Source organism: Megalops cyprinoides, chromosome 1 (assembly GCF_013368585.1).
Source record: "Megalops cyprinoides isolate fMegCyp1 chromosome 1, fMegCyp1.pri, whole genome shotgun sequence".
Taxonomy (NCBI): Eukaryota; Metazoa; Chordata; class Actinopteri; order Elopiformes; family Megalopidae; genus Megalops; species Megalops cyprinoides.
In genome coordinates this window covers 16,636,709-16,660,533 of record NC_050583.1, presented here as the reverse complement: position 1 = coordinate 16,660,533, position 23,825 = coordinate 16,636,709, and the positions used below count along the sequence as shown (strand labels likewise).

The following is a 23,825-nucleotide window of genomic DNA, read 5'->3' as shown; positions in this document are numbered from 1 at the left end:
CAATCTGGATTTCTATACATACACATCAGGAGTTTAATTTTCAATTTTAGAAATCAAATGACTGGGAAAAATGAATTGCTTGAACTGCGGGTAACTAATTTTTACATGACATCAGCACAGCTGATTGTGGTGTGAGTGTAACACTTTTCTTGCCTTTTCAAGACCTTTTTGAGAACTAATGTTTCAGTTTATTGAAACAGAACTTTGCTCTTTTCCCTACTAATTCCTTGCACACATACAGGGCATTTACTGTAACTCAAGTCCTTCAGCTTGGTTTCCATGTCTACCATAGTAGAGCTTGCAATTTATTTTGTGGCCTAAGTCCAATCACCAACCTTGTTCCCAGAGGGGATTCAAATCCATATTTGAATAAATGATTAGTTGAACAAGAGCTGCGGTAAACAAATGAAAGTGATTAAAATGTGGAGATGAAAATAAAACAACAAGCTAATGAAATCTTCCCTCTTTCAAAGTGCAACAGCTAAACCCCTCCCCTTATTACCACATTGCCTGCCTTCCTCATTGTGCTTTCATGCACCTTTCATTCAGTTCCTGTTTTGCCGCTCAGAAGTTCACAAGACGTGTATGTGTGGAGGAGTTTTGTTTTGCTGGGGTTATTCAACACGCCACTGTAGGATGTGGTCGCATTGCTGGTTTTTCCTTCGCAAATGAATGACAATTGGATTAAGCTCTGAAGCCTTCTCCCAAACACAACGTTTACTGCGAATGGCGTGGAACATCTAGGATAACTGGCAGGTAAGCTGTTGAATTCTACTGGTGATCGTGCAGCAGCTACTGCATGATCTGCATCTCAGTCGAGACAGTACGACATCACGTCTTCCTGTCATTGCAATGAAGGAAAATTACCAGTGATTTGACAATGCGTGGCCACTCACTGTGTGTTCTGCCAGTTTTAACGGCAGTTTTAGTTAGTAATTTCAAGTGCCAATAGGTAGTAGATTCAATTGCCACAGAATTTTAAGAAAGTAAGAAAGTACAGACTAGAGGTGCATGAGACATTGGGGAAATTAGATTACTATTAAGACCCAGAGGTCTAGAACTGAACCTCCTTCTCTTACAACTCCCTGAGTAGAGGAAGGTTAAATCACTACAGTTCTGTCGTTTGGCACTGACTAGGTACTCCACAGGTCACATGTCACATTAATGTACAGCCATAGCATACAGTTGCTATGTACTGCCAAAGCACTGTGAGTAACTTAGTGAGCAGAGAATGGTCCTCAAGCACTCAAACTGTTTTCAGTCGATAGCTCACTGTTCTGTATCATCAGGCGGATGCAAGTGTCTCTCTGCAAAGAGAAGGCTGTCTCCAACAGTTGTCCTCAGCACTGGTCTTATCATGGACATTTTAATAAGCTCCTTTAATAAGCCGCTTTGTTGGCTAATTCCCCAGAGGGGCCTTCTTCATAATCTGACTGGTTTTGCCTAGATAGCACAGGGATAATGAATATATTAACAAAAAAAAAAAAAAAACGTGTCCTGAAAGTGAAATTAAGCCTTCGGGGAGGGGTGCAGTCTCATCAGCAGAACCTTCCACCATTTTCACACTGCAGACGCATGAATAAAACCACCCCACAGAGTGTAACGTGCTCGCATTTCCACCCAGACACGTGCAGTGATGCACTGGCCTTGTTCATTTCAACCCGCTGCCATCAGTAGAGATTAGTGTATTTCGCATGACAGTGCTCCTTTTGGCATGTTATGTTGTCCCTTTTGCATAATTAGACCTCTCAGTCTACCGTAACAATTTTAATGTTCCAAAACATTGATTTTTGCCTGCTGCTTAAGTCTGGTCGTGGCACATTTGTCAGTGAATTATGAAGGTAGACAGGAAACATTTTGTCTGCGCCTTTGAATTCAGTTAATTGGGTTGATTACACCAAGGCATAGAATGTTGCTGTTGTTATTAGCAACAGAAGAGCAAAACTGAAAGCACGGATTAATATTTACCACTTCTTCTTTCTTGCAAAAGTATTGTTTGTTAGGTAAATCCTCATACGCAGTTGTGTTTCAAATGCATCATTCAGAGGACAAAGGCTTTTAGAATTACCTGTACTAACACCAGTGCTGTAGTATGATTGTAAACCTGAAGGCACTTCTGCTTAACTCAAAAGCCAGTTACAACCGTATTTTAAGTTCCCTGATTTCTGTTCCTGGATGTTACCTTCCTAACTCTGTTTTAATCCAATATCTGTAATTTTTACCTGAAATGGTGCTGAGGAGATATTACGTTGTGTCAAATAAAATTAAGGATGCGTTGGCTAAAATGGCAATGGCAATGATAATACAGAAGACTTACATCTGAGCAACCGGCTTAAAATAATTAACATCACTGCACTTGCAGTTACGAGCCCCCCATTGTGTGTTGTGCTAATTACAAACTGTTTAATGTTGCATAATCCATTTGACCGTGTCGTGAGGGCTGAGGTGAGTGTACAGCTTCAGGATAGGATGGCGGTGATGGAGAGGGGACAGCCAAAATTATGTCATCGACTGAAATGGAAGTAGCTTCCTTGGCAGTTTCCCCCAGACCCACATGACTTCTCCTTTAGAATTGCCAACACGGTCAGATTGTCATTCTAATAATGCACAATGAGGAAGTGGAACAATACAAATAGCTGGTTGCATGGCTTTGCTGTCGGTCCTATATCCTATATTGTGAATGTATAGATTTTAGTGTTGTTAAAAAATGAATCACGCGTGATGTTGTGAGGTTTAGTAGAAGCTGAAGTCAACATGTTTTCATGTTTTGTTTTGTTTTTTTTTTTGATCAGTTCTCAGCAAAGAAGCACAATTATGTTGTCATCCTCTAATGAATTGAATGGGTACTAACATTGCATATTAATCATGCCATTAAGTTATCTGGGGTAATTTTATTCACATTCTGCTCAATGTGTGCAATTATTGCAAGTTGGAGCTGAACTTAGGAGAAACTAGTGCAATATGTGGACTCTCTGCTGTCAGGGGTGAACCTATAGTCCTGACCCAGGGCCAGTGGTAATTATCTCCTGGAACCCAGCTTTCTCTGTCTGCTGATCTGATAGCTGCTTACTTTTGACTGGCTGTACAATTTGTTGTATCCCTCCATTAGTCTGTGTCCCCCACTTACCACTGTAAAAAGGAGGGTCGCGTGAGGATGGTCAGGTTTACCCTCTAGGTCGCATAGTTATATTTGACAAATACATAAAAAAATTATCCAGAAGCATGTTTTTATAACTTCTAATCATGTCTGCATACTAAGAGAATAGCTATATGTGCACATTGGTAGTTTATTGACACATTGCATTTATTATTTGATAATAAGACAGTGAAAATCGAATGCGCTAAATATTACATGCTTTTATTATCTTTATAACTATTAGACACTGTAGTAACCTAAAGATGTTAACCTTTTATTGGCGTCAAAAAGGAGGTGATTGGGTATTTTCCCAAGGAATTAGAGAGTAAAGTATTCTACAAGCTCCGTTGCACCACTAGCCCACTCTGTGTTCATCTGTGCTTCCTATCCAAGCTTTTAAAGTTACTCAGATGAGTAATTCTGACCATAAAGGTGATAAAGATGACATGCTGCGTCTCTGGGTAACTCCCCTGCAAACCTCCATTAACCTCAGGGACATGATTTAAAGGCTCCAGAAAGACACATACAATAAAACAACATGTGTACTGAGGTGACACTCAATGTGTGTATATTTCCGTGTAATTAATGTGTAATGTGTAACTAATTGCTAAAACCCGCATGAAAATTGTTTGTAACGTAGATGTAGCTAAAGATATAGTAATACACATGTACAAGGTATGCCTGCTAATTACAGTGTCCTCCATAATTGTTCATATCCCTGAGTATCACAAATAATCTATTTTATTTCAGAAAACACAAGGGTTGCTATAGTTAGCATTATGTAAATTCTATTCTTACATGGATTACACTGACAGGGTATGTGTTTTACAAGGTTCTGGTACTTCTAAGTATTTTCCATTGGCAGATTTTCCTTCAGTCATCCAGATGTTTTGGCTTTCTTTTTTGAATTGTTTTCTTAAGTTCAAACCACAGATCTGCAATTTCAACTCATTAACTGAAAAAAAGCAACGAATTGATGAACTGGGTTTCAATTCATCCCCTGAATTGAATTAATTGAAATGGAATTGACTCCAGCTCTGGAGGGAACCAGGTTTTTGACCAAGCTGTCCTGATATGTGTTAGAACTTCTTAGCAAGGGATACAGAACCCTTGGGTGCAAAACAACCCTAATTGTAATATTGTAATCTCCCATCAGTTGACATGAGTTCTTTGTCAATATAAGCTTAGTTTTTTCATGCCAAACATAAAACAGATGAGCATGTTCAAACCACTCAGTATTCATTTAACCTGAGTACAAGACATGCTCACAATTGTTATACATTTACATTGCATTTACATTTATTCATTTGGCAGACGCTTTTATCCAAAGCGATGTACAGGTGAGCGATGTACAGGTGAATCTTACAAGCAACTTGCAAGCGACTTGCAAGATATTCAGACGCATTCTGGCAATTTCAAGTTGCTGCTTTTTGTGGCTTGCCTTCAAAACAGGCTTCTTCCTTGCAACCTGGTCGTGAATGCAACATTCGTGCTTGCAACTTTTTTTAACCTGCTGATGCCAGTTTGTGTAGGAGATTTCCTTTTGATTTATGGTTGCCTCCTGAACCTTTTATTGGATTGGCCATAGTAGCGAGATTACACCTACATATATGCATATATTCATTTAACAGACACTCTCATCCAAAGCCACTTATGGTGCAAGGCTGTCATGGCAAACAACATGAAGTGCAAATAACAAACGGTAACCATGGGCAACAAAACAAAGTCGGAAGTAATGACTAAACAGTGCTCAGCTCAGCGCTCAGCGCTCAGCTCAGCAAATATTCATTACATATTACACACAAGTAATCATAGACCCAGTGCCTTTCTTAATTAATGTAAAGTTCCAGAGCAGAAGAGCAGTTTTAGGTGTGGAGAAAGGGGTAGTGGTCTGTGAGGAGCAGTGTGAAGAGGTGGGTTTTCAGTCTGTGTTTGAAGAGATTCTGCTATCCTCAATAGTGTATACAGCTCTTTCCACCACTGTGGAGCCAGAGTGAAGGAGTGAAGAAGAAGTGGGAGTGGGTGGCCCCCCTGCTGGTACAGCCAGGTGACTGGAGGTAGCCAAGCGTAGTGACCTGGCTAGGTCATAGGGTCAGACAGGGGATTGTCGGTTTAGGGGACCTGTTCACATGTCAGCTCCGAGGTTCTAGTCCCGATGCAAGCCGTGGTTAGTAGCCATTAAAGTGAAGAGAGGATAAAGCAAAACTTGAATATCTTGATTAGCTGAAGACTAGGCAAGCTGCAGCATTCTAGACCAACTGCAGAGGTCTAGCATGTCTCAGGACGCCCAGTATGGCTGAGGAACAGCTATTCAGGGGAGAGATCACAAGAGTCTGGACTGGGAGCTGTGTCATGTAGGTGGTGAGGAACATGAATTTTTTCCTACATTTTATATGAGGAACATGCAGGGCTTGATCACTGATGCGGTGCATTTGGAGAACTAATGCTTGTCGTCAGTAATGACTCAGAGGTTCCTGGTGTTCTTTGCCAAAAGAATTGTCTGTCTTAGTGAAGATGGTGGTTTGTCAAGATGGACATGCATCTTCTTCCTGGTAGGACTGTCACTGCACCAATAGCCTTAAATTTAAAGGACATTATTGCAGATTTATCTTTTTGTAAATGTCTCTATAGCCATGGTCCAACTTGTGGAGGTCAATGACCATTTACCTGCAGTCTTCAGAAAGCTCTCTGGCCTTAATCTTGATAATGCATGCTACTGAATAATCTCCTCCCTGTGTTGCCTTTTATATCACAAACAAACATTAAGCCTGTGGATGGAAGCATAATGTTGGACTAGACTAATATTGTTTGATTTTGTTTCAAAGATGACAACGATACGAATAAATGTGACGCCCCATATTTTTGATTAATTATTATTTTATTTGATTATTTGTTACTTGAGTATGATCTCAATTTGTTCTGTGAGATTGTTCTGTAAGATTAAAGTACAACATCATTACCATAATTTATGAAGAAAAAAAATTATCCAATATGTGTATTTTACCCTTTATACTGTATTTTTTCCTTTTCAGTCAGGGGCATGAATAAACACGGTAGGCGCTGTTTGTGGGTGGGTTTTGCCACCCTTCACCACAATTTAAGGAAAAAATATTCAGCAACAACACTTTGTGGGTGAGCCTCATATTAGTTCTGTCTGTCTTTCCTCAGTAGTCTCCGCTCCTGTATAACACCTTTTGTGAGGATGTACATTTTTTTGACCCTGAAACTCCTTTCTGCTGCATGAACAGCATACCTCCCCTTCCTGTTTGCTTCTTTACTCGAGTCGTATCTGCAGAATCACTCTTATCACCTTTGCTCCCCTCTGCATAAAGTAATGCAGCAGGGGTGTCAGCCTTGGTGCTTTTCTCATTTCCGTGTAGCTGTGTTTCAATGACCCTGTCATGTAAATATAGTGATTAGGGATAATCCCCCACCAGGTGCTGAACTTCAGAGCAGAGGCACATTTTGCTGAGATTCAGGGGCCTATTCGCAACTCACAATTTGAGCTTTGTCCTAAAATTTGATTCATGATATCAAGGTGTTTACACAACATCGTGTTCTGCTGTCTCAAAAGTGTTGCAATTATGTAAATTGGTAAACTGAACTAATTTAGTACATGCACAGCACAGCAAACAAATACATCCAATGAGGGTAACAAAGCCCATGTATTGAGTGCTCTGGTGGCTGCTGTCGTATCACATGAAGCTGAGTGGTTGAATTTCAGTGATACTGATATTATTGACTTCTTCATGCTTATACATTCTCCTTACATTTCTAGGAATGGCATATTTAATATGTGCAAGTACATGTGTTAGAAATATTAACAAGTTTACTAGAAACACATATAAGCCTCAAGGGACATACCAAAAGTTATATTTTTTCACATTTAGAAGTTTAATTATTTTTTAATAATTTATCAACCTTCCTTATTTACATTCACAGTATCACTTAGTTTTTGTGGATTTTCATCACACACATCAGCTGCGAAAATAATGAGGGCCTATTTTTTTCAAGACAGCAGCAATGTTAGAAATTCAAAAAGTAAAGGACCAAAAAACACAGCCTCATGGGATCTTAATCCACTCTAGTTTCCCTTACAACAAAGTAGCTGGGAAAATATCTCTTTTAATATCCGGATCTATGGAATATTACTAATGATTGGTGCCTGGTATCCTATCTGGCAGGGGCCGGTAGGGAGACCCCTTTGTTCGGCAGCCTTTGCTCAAAAGGGAAGCACTTACTACATTGTTTGACTCCTGTTATTTCCTAAAGCCACCAGGAGTTGGTTCTGAATGCAGGGAATCACAGCTTGTTTACGGCCCGGAGGAAAGTCATTTGGAATATCCAACCATATCAAGCAGGAGCCACAGCACAATGTAGTGCTTCTGCTGTTCTGTGGGAGTCTATTGGCTTTGTGGATCACAAACAATAGGGCAGCACCTGTTTCCTTGGCAGGCCAGGGGAATGATCTTCCTGTTTGGTGCCGATGGAAATGAGATCCAGCAAAAACGCAGAGAAGATTCTCATGCCAGTTTTGTGCTGATGTACTGCAGAGGTTCAGTTCATAACCCTGTTAAAATTCCCACTACTAACATTAAATAAAGACCAGGGCACTGCTAAGGACGTGAGAGCAGTCTCACACACACTGCTGTTTGGCTTCTGTTAGGACCGGGTATAACACATTTCAGTTGAGCTTACAGAGCATCTGGATCTTTCTGTGTCTGCTTTGACCTGACGTGCCCTTTCACTTAATGCGTCTGCACTACTACTTGCATGTGTGCAGCAAAATAAAGGGGCAGTTACAGGGTCTTGCGATGTGTCTCTGTTCAACCTGGAAACTTGAACAACAGTTCAGTTCAGTTATATGCCACTGGTACTGGCTCTCACAAGGACAATCTCTCTTTCTCTTTCTCTCTCTCTATTCTTTCTCTCTCTCTCTCTCTCTCTCTCTGCTGTCTCACTTACTGCAGTTCAAGGCTGCTTACACTGTGTGTGCTCTTTGTAGCTGACCATCGCTGCCACTGACTAGGTGGAATGCTTGCCTGCCCTTTTCTCATGCAAATGTACATTCCTCATCTCCCGTGTCATTATTTTTTATGGTGTTTGATTAGTACACTTTGACATACTGTTCAACGGGTTTACTGCTCAAATATTCACTAGATACAAATCTAGAATTACCCTCATGCTTTTTTTTACATCATGTCGTACCCTTTGACATTTCCCGGCAATTCCATTTTTGCACACCATTGACAGGGGCAAAAGGGTAGTCTCTGACTTTGAGTAACACAGTCTTAAGTACTGGATCCCTTCTTCATAATAGAACAGTATAGACTTCAAAACAGAACAAGTTATGGGATGATTTTGACCTCAGAGTTTTCTCAGAGAGTGCATGCCTCAGCCCATGTGTTAAAACTGGGTCCGTCTCTGTGGAATAAACAAGTCAGTTCGTTGTTTGTCAGCTGCCTGATTCCTTGTTGCAAAATCTGAAAATGTGGAAGTAAACTTGTTGACATTCGAAAGGACATGCACACATCCCCTTATGAAAAGGGTATGATTTCATGATTGCAACACTTCGACAGAAGAGAGTACAACAAATTTATAATCCTTTATTATTAATGAATTCTTAACAAAGTTAAAACAAGTTTCTGGTGAAATGGTGATTCATCACATATCTGTCTATCTATCTATCAATCTATCTATCTATATGAATATATGTATGTATGCATGTATGTATATTTGTATGTATAGATATGGAAGGGAATTTAAATGAAAAACCAACCAAACTACTCAATGAATATTCATAGTATGAGAACATACTCGTACTTGTAGTTGAATAACTTTATAAAATGTTATTAAGTGTGCTCAACATTAGAGTGATCATCTAATTGAGGCCTAAAATCAGCTGCTGCAATTCTCAGTACTCTCTCACATTCAGCTAGCCATCATTTTTTTAAAACAATTGTTTCAGAGTGTATAAGTTATTAATTATAAGATTAATCAGTGGAGCCTCACCTCCTGCCCTATTTGCTATATACAACCCTGGACAGCAGCTACAGGAAAGACACTGTGTGATTAACATTATTCTTCTATAATTTGATTGTCAGGGATTTTAGCTGCCAGCTTGGAGTAGAACACAGGTCTAGTTCCTTACTTCATGTCTTGAGCTGTGAGCGCTTCCTTCAGGAATGAGCAAGTGCTCATGAAGGAGTTCCCTGGTGGCCGGCCCTGGGCCAGGTGGCTCACAGTTTCCCCATCCGTCGCTCGGCGCAGGGCCCGTCAACCCCAGCTGCACACAATGACAGTTTCCTGTCTCCTCCGTGAAAGAAAAGCCTCTCGTTGTAAAAATAGGGAGCACTTCATCCTCCAAGGTGCCAGTTACAGCGGCAGGTCGGTCAGTGAGGCCGATTCACCATTGCCCAGCCACAGAAGCAAAGAGTTGTGGTTTGCTGAAGAGCTAGTTGTCTTTACAGATGAAACCCCCTCCCCCAGTGTTGCAGGAGAGTGATACAGTGCATAGTGATATACCTGTTCACAAGGTGACTGGATGCAGTTTACCGGAAGTTTTCATTCAGAGTAGAGTTTTTGAAGCGAAAACAAAATCTTTACATAATATGGTCTTGAATCTGTTTGTAAATGTGGAACTGCTATAAAACCTGATAAAATTTGTATATATAAAAGTACTTTGAATTAACTTGTCTAGCAATTCCATTCACATATTTTAAATCATCAGCTTTTTCTGCTTTGGGCCAGCATTAAATACTGAATTTAATTTAATCATTGTTTGTTAAAGTATATCTTTTCTTGATTCATTCCATCCATAAGGATTTTTTTACAAGATATGACACAGAAATGCACCACATATTGCTCTTTTATGATTTTCAAATTTGTCCTGGTTTTCTATGGCATCATATCTGTCAACTGGGATATAAACAAGCCATGTTTTCCACTCGGGTCTTTCCCTGTTCGTCATTATCATCTTTCTTGTATTTCCTTCCCTTTATCTATAACTGTTTCAGGGGCCTGCAGGGAGACTCCAGTTTTCAGTTAGAACATTGGTCAGTTAACAGTGGTCAGTTAACCACTCGGTCTAATTCAGGCATCATTCTTGTTGCTATGTGGGGGTGAGTTTCCATAGTGATACAGATGAGCTGACTTCCACAGCACTGGGGGTTTCAGTTTGTGGGAAAGGGGACCGACACAAAAAAATGAATGTGGTGATGACCAGCAGAAGAGAGCTGGAATTAAGAAAATAACAAAATGAAGGCAGATGTTTTTTTCTCATTTTGGTTTTAGGTAGCCAAATTTCTCATCACCAAACATGCCCTTTTCAGGCCATTAAAAGCTATACTGTCAAGGAAAGGCCTCAAAGTAGATATCTCTGTATTTGTGTGTTTGTAGTTTTGACACACACCACTAGCATTTGGGTTTCTATGTTGCTGCCGTTTAGACATTTAATTTTTATCCAAATGACTGTCACACTTGTGGTCTTGTCTGACGATTGAGTCATATGTAGAAAAGCCCAAGTCTGTTTACAATTATTATCACTGTACCTCCAGGGGAATTTTCTTGATGGGGATTATGGGCTTAAGCATCATTTATGTATCATTTTTAAGCATCATGCATGTATAAAATGCCAGTTCTCTTCATGTTGCCCAAGATCTATTTCTGTCAATGAAAAAATGAACTTCATATTTAGATAGCTATTTGACATCCTAGTTTTTGTACATGCTGGAGATCTATTTCTGTCAATTAAAAAATGAACTTCATATTCAGATACCTATTTGACATCCTAGTTTTTGTACATGCTGGAGATCTATTTCTGTCAATGAAAAAATGAACTTCATATTCAGATAGCTATTTGACATCCTAGTTTTTGTACATGCTGGCCCCAGCAAACAGACAAGAGAAAGGGAACACTGAGTCACTGATGTTACTTCATTGTGGAAGTGTCCCTTCCTATTCCTCCTTTTTAAAAAAAAAAAAAAACTTCGCTTCAGGTACAACACTGGTCAAGTTTTGAAATACGTTTATGTACGAAGACTGAGTCTCAGAACGATGAAGTGGAAGTTGTTGCTACGTTTGTCCGGTTGGCTCAAGTATGGCCTCTGACTCACCGTAAAATTCCGCACTGTGATGAAAAAAAATAGGAAGTCACGAAGCAACACCGTATGACATACAGTTCTCCGCTGCTTTCGTTAGTGTCATTTGTGGCTTTTGATAGCGTCAGTCCTTTATTTATTGCAGATGTCAGCTTGAAATCAACCCAACCCGAGTCATATGGTTCTTTGAAACGAATCTCAGAGGACTGCTGGGTGAGAGTTCCTCAGAGTGTCAGTATGCTCCATTGAAAATATGCTTTTGTGCATCATGAGTAAAGCTTAATGATGATGTTTAAACATGGACAGTGACGTCCGCTTTCCATCTTTACGCTGTGTAGCAATTTCCTGGCTTCTTTGAGGTTGTGCTTCCTTGCTTGTCCAAGGTCGGCTGAAGACACTAGAGCGGTCAGACAAGGATGTTGTTTTGAAAGACAGGGCACTTTAACTATAGCCAGGAAAAGACACAGTGTTTGTGAACACCACAGAATTCCCAGTATCCTACTTTGTTTTTTCTCAGAAACACATCAGGAACATTTCCATAGTTCATGAAGCTCATTTACTGGCATGCAAATCTCTGCAACTGTATTTTTTTCCTGAAATGAAACCTGAGTTGCCTCTACCAGCAGGGCATCTCGCTTCTCTTTCAGAATTCTTTCAGAATCTTTCAGAAATTCTCTTTCAGTTTGTCGTACCCATCTTAGCTTAGCACTGGATATTTTGCACAGGGGGAATAAAAGGCTTGTCCCTTATTGCCAATGAGTGATGGGGCTCTGAATGAATTTCTGGTCTTTCTCAGGGGATGAATTAAGATGCAGCACACCTCCTGCACAGAGGACCGCATCCACCACGCCCTGGAGAGGTGCCTGGATGGGCTGAGCAGCGCTCGCTCACCCATGCAGTCCTGGCACGGTAAGCCCCCCCTCTGTCAACCCCACTGGAGGTGTCAAGGATCCGCCCTAAGCGTGAGCTGCTGTTCTGAGACATCTCACTAATATTTAAGCTAGATTCCAGGAAATATAAACATATCCTCAAAAAATACATTTTTGTGATAAAAGCCTTAAGCGTAATCACCGCTATGGTTTCACTGGAGAAGAGCAAGAACAAGATCTCACTCCAGGGTGGCAGAGTAGTGTCACTCAAAGCTGAACCTGAATAGTGATTTCCTCATTTTGAAGCCCAGACTAGTCCCCCCACTTAATGGTTCAGTCTCATGAAAATATATCTGGTGCAAAAAAGACTAAATGAAGTAGCAATGATTAAATCTGACAGCAGAAAGTATTTTTAGAACAGCATTTTCTCAAAATCAGATTAAAGTAAACGTGAAAGAGACAGCTTTCCAAATCCAAGTTCCTATTTGTCAGATGGATCTACCTCCTTGAAGACAAAGTTGTCAGCAGTGTCCTGCAGCATATGTGCATGTGACAGGGGTGTTATAGTTTAATGCGCCTCCATAAGTGTTTTCTGTATTTGTGTAAAAGGAAATCTGAAATGTTAACACGCTGGCTGAGAAGGAAGTGGTGGCAGAGACCACACAGCACCAGAGAGAGGAGAACAGGGGTGGGGTTTCGTGGGCGTTGCCACCCACTTACAAACATTTTCGGCTATGACACACATATGGTGCAAGGCAGCGCGGAGGCGCTTCAGTAACACAGTTGTGATAAACTGCAATCCTCTCAGAAACATTCCATCTTAATTTGAATATATTATAAAATATTGAAAAGGGATGTCTAGGAGTGAGAGCAAACATTCCTCAAAATTTGTAGAACCGTGTAAAAAATAAGCAGCCGCTTATGTGCTCCAGTCTGCTTTTACCATTATGTCAGTGCTGTAGTGTAAAAATAAAATGACAAAAATACACACTTTACCCAGCTTGTGTTCTTACCACATCTTGCACAAAATTTGGCAGGCATCTTCTCCACTGAGTATATGTAGCACAATGTGGTGAAAATAACTGTCAACATGTCAAAAGGCATGGTGTTTTTGACAAGGGCAAAGGCAGTGTTAAACAAATAGCATTCAACCATTTGTGTTGGACAATTTGAACAGATAGGGCTTTGAGCTCCAAGGTTCAGCTCCTGGTTTGACGACAGTGGCCCAATTTAAACTAAACACCGTGACAGAGAAGCAATATTATGATTCCCAGTACAGCTTTATCAAGTCAGTAATATTTTGAATTCTTTACTTTGACAATAGCACTAATATTATTGTGGTTGGCATTTTTATTATGATAACCAAAGAGTTATTCTCATGGGCCAGATTTTCAAAGGCTAGAGGTAGAAGCAAATGCAAGCACAGTTCATGAAACACAAATACCAATGTCCTGTTGTGCTGTACTGGCCCTTGGAGCTTCACAGACAGGAAATTTGATTTAGCAACTCATTATTACGAATAGAATTTACACAATTTTATTCAGAAATGTCCATAAGTGTAACAGTCTCTAAAAGTCTGACTGGACTTAGATGTGAATAACTTGATTCAAGGACCTGCGTAGGTTCCAGGTGAGTTTTGGTCTGTAAAAACATAATGCAAACTACTTTATCTCAGTGTTAGTCTAAAACTAGTGTCTAATAATCTAGCATTCGCATTCATGGATGTAAGTATATGTACATATCTGCATGTCATTGAGTGTAAGCATGTGTTTGTGTGTGTGTGTGTGTGTGTGTGTGTGTGTGTGTGTGTGTGCGTGTGTGTGTGTGTGTTCAGCTGGGCTGTGCATGAACCGCTGGAGTCTGGAGGAACTGGTGAAAAGGGATCCTGAGCACTTCCTCATCCTTCTCCAGGAGATTCTCAGGAAAACCAGAGAGGTAAGAGCAGAAACCCTCCACCACGCCTGCTACTACTGCAACTTTACTGCAAGGTCAGGTGACATAATACAGCCCATCCACCCTGTGCTACCTTGTCCCTGCTCAGGAAGTTTTCCAGGCTGCGCACTTGAGTCGGTGAGAATATTGGATATGTGTTGTGAACCACTACGCCCTCTGCTGGCAGGATGTATAGCAGCATGCTGGAGGCACACAGTGGTGGTTAGCCAGAGCAGGTATTCAGCTGAATAATGCATCTGCTGTTTCCATGGTCTCACAGGTCCAGGAGCAGTGTCAGTATGAGCTGGTGGCCCCATTGGTTCTCATGTTCTCCTCCACCCTCCTGCAGGTAAGGTAGAAATACAGAGATGGTTACACTACATGTGACCTCCTCTATGCTGCAACCCAAATCTGGCCATGGAACAATAACCAGACTCCCAGAGCTTACAGCTCCAGCTTCAAATTACCTTCAAAGCAAAAAGAAGTTTACATATGATAGTAAAGAAATACAGTGTGCCCTCTCTTTCCTCTCACCCACCTCACCCCTGACCTCTTTCTGCGAAGCACTGAATGCCCTCTGCTTGCTTTCAGACTCCCTACTTCCCCCCAGACTGCACTATCCTGACAGAGGCCTGCGAGGTGTTCCGCTGTTTCCTCACCTGGCCCGAGCCTTACTGCAGCCTGTGCCGAGACCTCCTCTCCACCCTCCACGAGGAGCTTAAGGCCCCCGGTAAACATCTGCCCTGTCTGGGGTCATCCCAGTCAGTACTCTGCCTACTAAAAGAACCAGCACACCTCTTACCGATGAACTAAGCTACAGAATGAACTCTACATGCTTTGTGTTAGCATTGCCAGAAGAGAACCATAATGTGTTTTCTACTGCCACCTAGTGAATAAAATAAGTAGTGCTATTGGGCTGAACCATGATAGCCTTATGTGTTACTCAGTACATTTAGTTCATTAAAAAAACAGTATACTGAATTGCATGTATATTAATCCGGTAGTAAAAACTAACAATTCTTTATTTTATTCCCATTTCCAAATAGTTCAGATATAAAAGTCTTTCTAAATAAGCAGTTATGCAGTATGTTAACCTAATGAATTACGATGGGTGATGTGAAGTATTCAGTTACCATTGTTGTTATACAGACCCTCCCCTGCACTATTCAGCCCAGAGACCTTTGCCCTCACAGTGTCAAGTCATTCATAAAATGTGGATGTGGTTCTTTGAATTCAAATGAGGTATGAGGAACTAAAATACACAGTAGCTGTTTACCAGAAAAAAAAAATCTATGTGCTACTTTATTTCCTCATTCCGTGAACATAATTTTACACAGTACACAAGGATATCATTGTAAAAGAACAGCATTCAGACGTAAGCTTCATTTCAGCTTTGGTTTTACGCAGCACTAGTTTGATAATATCTTGTCATCAAGGAATTTGTAGGGTGTGGGGCATTGCTGAATTGTAGTAAACTGTCTGAATGGCAAAGATAACGTTATCTGAGCAAAAACCTCAACACACACTTACAGAAAACAAAAACAAGTGAAACCGAGCCACATTACAAACAAAATAACAACTCTTATTCTTGCTCAGTTAATGTGCGTGTTCAGCTTTCAACTGACCCTGTCTCTGCTAGTGCTTGGTTGGTGTGTGTTACACCTTTATGTGTATTTTCTTCAGGAATCTCCTACCACAGGCTGGTGAGAGAGGAGCAAGGCCTAGTCACAGCTAACCATCGGTCAAAGACCATGTAAGTTAATTCCGCTTTCTATGGGTGGCCTAAAACATAAGTACGTGTTAATCAATATGCTGCTTGTTGGTTTTAATGTTTTTTTTTATGTTCTATGATCATATGGTATAACACAATACAATGATGTGGCAGTTTTCAAACACACAGTAAATGTTCTTCACGTGTTTACAGACTCTTACAGTAAGTATGTCGTATGATCACATTGCTGAATGTATGGTAATGTACATAGAAGGAAATGTTGTATTGTTTTCTCCCTCTGGGCTGGCTGTGTTTATTCATTGATGGCATATTTTTACTTCAGCTTATCTGCACGGCCAAGCCTCAGTTCTACTTCTGCTTTTCTTCCCTCAGCTAAGTGGTGAAGAGGTGACGTTTGTAGACTTGGGGGGTGGGGGGTGGGGGGCGGGGGTGCTATAATTATCTCTGTGAACTGTAACCCGCTCATTTACAGAGCAGACATTTCCCTGTCCATTCCCAGTATCACACATACAGACACACGTATGACTGGTTTTAGCTGTGGGCGCTGAAACCTCTGACAGAGTATGAAAGTGTTTGCATTCGGTCAGTTTTCTCTCTCCTGTGACAGATGATATTTAGAGTACAATCTATCATCAACATGATGGCCTACCAAATTTCAATACAGCATTATGTTTTTCATAAGCTTATATTTAGCAGCAAGAGAGTATATGCCTGTGTGTTTTTCTGTGTGTGTGTGTGTGTGTGTGTTTCTGTGAGAGTGTGTCGTGGTGCATGAGTGTGCAGTGTTTGCATGTGTGTTTTTGTGTAAGGGTGCATATGAATTAGTGTGACTGGTGTGTGTGTGTATGTGTGACTGTGTAATGGTGTGTGTGTGTGTGTGTGTGTGTGTGTGTCTTTGTGTGCAATGGTACATGTGTGAGAGTGTGTAACGGCGTGTGTGTGAATGTGTAATGGGATGCAGATGAGTGTGTAATGGTATATGTGTGTATGTGTGTAATGGTGTGTGTGTGTGTGAGAGAGAGAGCGTGTAATGTTGTGCGGGTGAGTGTGTAATCATGCAAGTGTGTGTGTTTTGCTGTTAGGACGGTTTTGCTGGTGAACCCGATCGATGTCCCTCCGGAGTTCTTGTCTGTGTCAGAGCAGCTGAGCAGCATCCAGCACTCCCAGAAGGAGACCTACATCACCCTGATCAAACACGCCTACCAGTCTGCCCTGGGCACCAAACTCCCCCTGCACAACATGCACAAGGCCCTGCAGGTACACCATGCTGCACAGTGGGGTCAAGCTGAGACTCGTCTTCACATTCAAGAATGTAGTCAATTGAGCCCTCCAATTATCATTTATAATATCTCACTCAATATTGTTACATTCCATGTTACATTATTGGAATTTAGTAGACGCCCTTATCCAGAGCGACTTACATAGGTTACAGTTTTTTTTTTACCTTACCCATTTCTACGGCTGCATATTTACTGGACAATTCTGTTGCCTAAGGGTACAAACAGCAGCGCTCCAGCAAGGGAATCAAACCAACAACCTTTTGGTTATGAGTCCACTATACCACACTGCTGCCCCTTTTACCCCATTAAAAGGTTACAGGACTTGTGTCACTGGCTCACAACACTAAACAAATGTATTGTTATGCAATGTTCCCTAAGGCAGCTTTCAATAAACCGTAACTGAAGATGTGGTCACAAGCTAATCTCTCCTGTCCTATGGGTCACTCCCAGTCCAAAACTGTGGAGGAGCTGGGTCAGGTCTTCTCCGATGTGACAGAGGTGCTGGAGACAGCTGTCACTATGGAGGACCCCGACAAAGCCAGGGAGCACGTTATGCAAGGGCTGGAAGGGTTGAGGCGGAAGATCGGTATCCCGGCATCCAATGGCTGGAGATCAGACGGTGAGACTTTCCCTGACTTTTTACAACTGTCACAAGAGAATATGACATTCTTTCACATGGTGGCGCTGCGTGTGTTTTCATTGTGTTGTTTTTTTAGAAACTTGAAAAACAGTATGCCATGGTGTTATTTTATATTTTTTCATCAGGAATGCTGCAGACTCTGCCGTTGCCCACGGCCAAATGCTGCGTGTACAAATGGAATAAAGACAATTTTGGTAAGGAGTTTTTGCCTCTGCCCCAAACTTAAAATGGCTCATATATGAATGAGAATTGCACAGAATTGCAACACAAAACTCTTTTTTTTTCCTCTGAGCCTGTAGTGTTCCTGTAGTTTTTCCTTCCGCCAGTAGTGTGTCGGGTGATGCTCTTCAGTTATTTTACGCCTTGTGTTTTCTTTTTACTCTCAGACATTTTAAATGACATCCTGGAGCGTGAATACAGCATGGCAACCACCCAGAGTTCCTCTGAACAGGAAGAGGGTGAGGAAGAGGAGATACAGCAGGGTGTGGAGGAGGAAGAAGAGGATAACATGGTGGAAGGGGATGCTGTCATGAGGAACGGCCGTGTGGACCACAGAGCTTCCACCCTCTCCACCTGCTCCATCCTCTCCACCCTCTCCACGGCCTCCAAGGACTCAATGTTCTCCACCTACTCCATGGCCTCCACCTCTTCCGTGCCCTCTGCACTTTCCGTGGCCTCAGGAGTGGACAGCGACTTCTGCGAGGACTTGGAGGACATCCAGCCGGAGAAGAGTTCCAAATCCAAAGCCCGGCTGAGCCGCTTGTCCATGCTCTTCAAGCCCAGCAACAACCTGTACCGGGCCAAAAGCCTGGGCAACCAGGAGGCCAAAGACTTACAGCTGAGCCGCTCCACCCGTTCCTACTCCCTGCCCCAGCCGGTGCTGCTGAAGGTGGCGGAGCAGCAGCCGCTCAAGCACGTCTGCTTCAGGAGGAGGCCCATCCTGAGCTGCGACGAGGACAACAAGGCCACCACGCTCAGGGTGGTGGTGTTCGGGGCCGACCACATCGCGGGGAAAGTGGCCAGGGCCTACAGCAACCTCCGGCTGCAGGAGCGCGCCTGTCCACGCCTCACCAGGGTCTTCAAGCTGCAGTTCTTCTTCATCCCAGTGAGGAGGAGCTGCGGTAGCCCCAGCGGGGCAGGGAGCCCCAGCTCCGGGGTCCTGTCCATTAGCCCAGTCAAAGGAAGTGCTAACGCCGTGAGTACGGGGTGGGCAGTGTGACATCATCCAAAAGCTGTCTTCATTCAGTGCCTCCTTCCTCCCAACATTACCTATGTAATGTTTTATTTTAACTGTTTTTTTTTTTTAATTAACAGTCACAAGCTCTCTTTATGTTCACGTCATAATTTTTCTTCCTGTGTGTGCTGCTTGTGAAATGTGTGTCCTGCGGTCGTAACCATGTCTCTGTTGCTACAGGAGCCAAACCCGCCGTGCTCAGAGGACAGCACCAATGATATTGCACACTTCATCGGAATACTGGACCCCTGGTACAAGCGCAACATGCTCAGCTTACTCAACCTGCCAGTCAGTGTCCTGTGCCAGGTAAGACCACCCTCTCACTCCAATTCTTTTTAAGGAAGGATCTCCCATATTCAAATAATGACATAGCAAATACAAACAGGCAATCGACACCAATTATTTTGTTATTGTGCTTTGATGGTTGCTATGGTGCACAATGCCGGCCATGCCTTGTATAACATATAATCTGTCTTCCAGGAAACCGCTTGCGTGAATGTGCATCGTAGTCATCATGTGTATTGTGTTTCCACAGCAAACCTCAAAAATAGAGACTGAGTCGTGTGAGGGCTCCAGCGAACGCCTTCCAATCCTGGCAGACCTGGTTCTATACTACTGCCGCCATGCTGCTCGTCCTGTACTGGTGCAGCTGTATCAGGCAGAGGTGAGGCCTGCACCTTTCCCCCCACTGACTGCTGAACACACCCAGGCCACTCTTGAAAAAACACATCACAAACTGCACTGCCTGAGACTTATCTCATTACATTACATTACATTCATTTAGCCGATGCTCTTATCCAGAGCAACTTCCAGGAAACAGAACATAAGTGTATCTATTCAAGTTGAATGAGCAACAGTGTCAGACAAGACTAACAACACTCCCCCTCAGCAACACCTGTCAGCATGACCACAACAGGAAAATAAATACATCACTAAAGCCTGTGATTGTTTACTTTCCTTTCAAAGGGCACTTTGAAATGCGATTAGCCCGAGCTAATTAAAGTAATCCTACAGTATGTGCCTAATGGCTGCATGCATCATTCCGTGATGACTTTTATCTAAACCCAGACCTTTTAGTATTTTAGGTCAATGGCAGAACTTACCTTTAAGATACAGGTGCATTCTAATCAGGATAATATTGTTCGGTTCTGTGGTCTGAGGCACACACAGCTGTGACCTGCAGCTAATTTTTGATGTGGTCGGAGTTACCAGCCCAAATACATGTTTCAGATGTGCCCTCTTCAGCTGCAGATAAGGTTTCCATAGATGACCTTCAGTTAGGGTTACAAGCAGACTCTATTCTGCATACAATTACAGAAATGAAAGAAATCTTGAAGGATGAATGCAATCCGAGACATCTCACATTGGCAGACACTCTTGTCCAGAGTGATATGATTGCATATATATCATCCATTTATACGGCTGGTTACTTAATAAAAGATACTTAATGCTCAAGGGTTCAACCTGGGAATCCAAACAGCAACTTTCTGGTTACAAGCCCTGCTCCTTACCACTACACCACACTGCTACATGTGGTGTCAGTTTTCCAGGCTATGATATATTGTGGTAGATTTAACAGTTAATTATTTAAATACTGGCTCTGCTGCCCTCAGATCCAGGTTCCATTTTGACAAAAGGTTTATGACCGACTGATTGAATGGTCATTTAAGATGAATAAAAACTATGTGTCTTATAGTGCCGTACAAAATGTATTTTCCTTGTATTGTACTGGCCCTCTGTAAAGTTTGGTGTCGCCTGACTGAGTTGTTGGTGTGTCCTGGTGCAGTTGACCCTGGCCGGAGGGGAGAGGAGGACAGAGGTGTTCATCCATTCCCTGGAACTTGGCCACACGGCTGGAACCCGTGCAATCAAGGCCATGGGTGAGTATCCCCTCTTATCAGATCACTCTGCCAAACATGTACTTTCAAAGCTGCTGTTGACGTCATTGTGCCAGAAGTCTGCCTCATCTCCCATTTATTTATATCAGGATATTTCCACAGAATTTTGAATTTGTGTTGTTGTGTCATCAAACATTTTTTTTTCTGATGGACGTGACTCATATAGTGTATTGTTTTTGGAGCAAAAGGGGCGCCATTCTGGCTTTTTCTGTCATTTCACACGCATTCCATTTTGTAGTTATCCTGACTTACATTTTTATTTAGTCATTTGGCAAGCACATTTATCTAGAGAGACCTACAAAGCAAAGGTGCAAAGATTTGGCCCTAGTACTTTCTCAGTAGTTGAAAAAGTCCTCTACAGTGGTTCACCTGAGTTCAGGAGCCTGGAAACAATCTAAACGCAAAACTGGTAATTAGCGGTCCTTGTCTGGTCCTCTGGGGGTAAACGTAAATACACAAAACACTGAATGGGTTCTATGTGGTTTTGTTCTGGTTGTAAAACTCTGAACAGCTGTGGGGATCTTGTTTGTTTACCCCCACATTCTGTAATTTTCAATGCCTATACAGCACCACTGATCTACTTCCTTTGAGTTGATTCCTTTAGTGTTTAGTGTCCTTTACTGAACTGTTTTGTTTTGCATTTGTGCGTAACGGCTTAGATCAAGGCCAGCATCATATCGACATCATTCAGTTTTGACCCACTCACATCCACAAAATACCACTTCTGTGGCCTTGATACATTTTGATGCAGTCCAGCAGGAGAAAAACAGGAAAGGAGTTAGAGCGCAGCCCTGTTGGTTTAACTGCGTTATACCGATAAATGCTGTTCTGCTCTTAAGTGTCAAAATGTGTTCTCTAGGTGCCGCAAGCAAGAGGTTCGGGATTGATGGAGATCGCGAAGCAGTACCGTTAACACTAGAGGTCGTTTACAACAAGGTATGGGGGAGTTCAATACACTTCTGGTGGACAAATGACACGGACATCATGGTGAAGAGCTGGTAATAATCTGTGTGGTGTATAAACCGTCTTATGTGTGCCCTCAGGTCGGTGTGAGTGGAAGAAGCCAATGGAGCAAAACAGAAAAAGTCTGTACTTCCATCAACCTGATCAAAGCCTGCAAGAAACCTGAGGAGTTAGGTAAGCTGTTAATGTGCATTCCCCAAAGAAACTTCAACTCTGTCACATTTTTGAAGGAAATAATGTGATAAATTGTGAAGTTGCCCAAAAATGTGGCAGTTGGGAAATGAATGTTTCTCACTGGATCCAACTGATTGAATCAAAAGAACAATTAATGCCTTTTAATGTCCAGTATGTGCTCTTCAGGTGCTCAGCAATGAAATGAAACCATCCCACAATGATTTGTCTTCTATTGTCAAAATGGGTTCAGCTGAAAGAAAATAAAAATATTTAACACACAATTGCCTCAGTAAATACCTAACTGTATAAATGGATAACATGTGAAAATGGTAACGTAAGTAAGTCTCTCTGGACAAGAGCGTCCACTAAATGGCAATAATGTAATGTAATTAACCATGCTTAATGTAATGTAATGTAATTAACCATGCTTTTTCTCAAATACTTAAATACACAAATTAAATAATGCATGAAACACATAAAGATGCAAGAAATGTTAATTGAAGCTGTATGAAAATACAAAACCATGTACGATACTTTCCCATGTTTATCTAGATTCCAAAATGGAGTATCTTCAGTTGATGATGACTGAGGTACTGAAAAGACAAAACTCAAAGTCCAAAAAGGGCTACAATCAGGTAAGCAGGAAACAGGCAGCTGTGGTAATGGTCTCACGGCACTTTCACAGTTGTGCGCATTGCACAAACAACATAAAGCCCAGCCTCAGAAAATGTTTCATGTGGTTAGAGCTGCAACAGCTCATAGCAAAAACACATTACTAAACTGAAACCAAATCGAGTTCTTATAAGCCATAGCCTTAGAAGAAGCAGTGCTCTTGCAAGGTGCATCGAACAGGTTACATGATGTTTGCTTTCGCTCTACTGTACACACTTACATTTTACAGTGCGCATACTCTACGTCATTTCTGGAACTGCCTGTCAGCATGTCATTTACATTGCAGCGATCCACACACAGAACATAGTGTCATCCATTTGGCCTAAAAATCTGTATTAGTATTAGTATTATCATTATGACAGCATGGAACAGTATATGAATTTCTGTCACTTGTGTCCTCAGCAACTCTCCACCACGGAGGTGAAGGTGGACAAGGTCCAGGTGTGTGGGGCAAGTAGTACCACCTTTGCTGTCTGCCTGGACCAGGACGAGAAGAAGATCTTTCAGAGTGTCACCAGGTACTGTGACACGTCCTTCAAAGTAGAGAAAGGGCTGAACAATTAGTCAAGGTCACCCTTAACCAGTTGGCGTAGAAAATTCTCTTGAACTACCAATATTTATTATCACATTCATTTAATCAACAAGCTGTCATAATATGATGTTCAATCCCTCGTCATCAGTCACAGAACGGTCAAATGCCTTAACTATAGCATAGATTAGAATCACTGCAGAGCTATATTCTCTGATGCATGTGCAGGTTGCTCTCCTGTAATATTTAAGCCAGTAGTTTGCAACAGTATGAAAGGTAAGCTAATAAATGGAATCGAATAACAACCCGTGTGTGTGTGTGTGTGTGTGTGTGTGTGTGTGTGTGCACATGTTCATGATCATTCTGACAATGAGACAGTGTGCTGACCAGTGTTTCCTTTGCTTGGTGCAGGTGTGAAGTGTCCGTGTGCTACAAGCCGGACAGCACAGCTGACTGGAAGCTGCGCAGGGCCATATCCACCCAGACTCAGCCACTGCACCCAACCTTTTGCTCTCTCCTTTGTCTGCCTATTGCCACCTTCAGTGGAGCTCAGCCCTAATGCTTCAGTGACTGAACCAGTGAATGAACTGTAGCCTTGGGGGTAAAATCTACAACCAGAGGAATCAGGGTCTAAATGATCTCACACCAGGAGACTGTAATAGGATTA

At 42.0% G+C, this 23,825-nt stretch overlaps 1 protein-coding gene across 1 annotated transcript; it reads left to right on the top strand.

Annotated features, from left to right (window-relative positions):
• The first annotated feature begins 571 nt into the window (after positions 1-571).
• pik3r5 (phosphoinositide-3-kinase, regulatory subunit 5) lies at positions 572-23,825 on the top strand. Its single transcript, XM_036536577.1, has 18 exons — positions 572-756; positions 12,032-12,144; positions 13,939-14,039; positions 14,317-14,385; positions 14,628-14,766; positions 15,720-15,789; positions 16,851-17,025; positions 17,499-17,667; positions 17,814-17,882; positions 18,075-18,883; positions 19,103-19,228; positions 19,458-19,586; positions 20,709-20,802; positions 21,680-21,756; positions 21,864-21,957; positions 22,510-22,592; positions 23,032-23,147; positions 23,570-23,825. The coding sequence occupies exons 2-18, from the start codon at positions 12,045-12,047 to the stop codon at positions 23,715-23,717; spliced, it is 2,568 nt and encodes an 855-aa protein (XP_036392470.1). The 5' UTR covers positions 572-756; positions 12,032-12,044; the 3' UTR covers positions 23,718-23,825.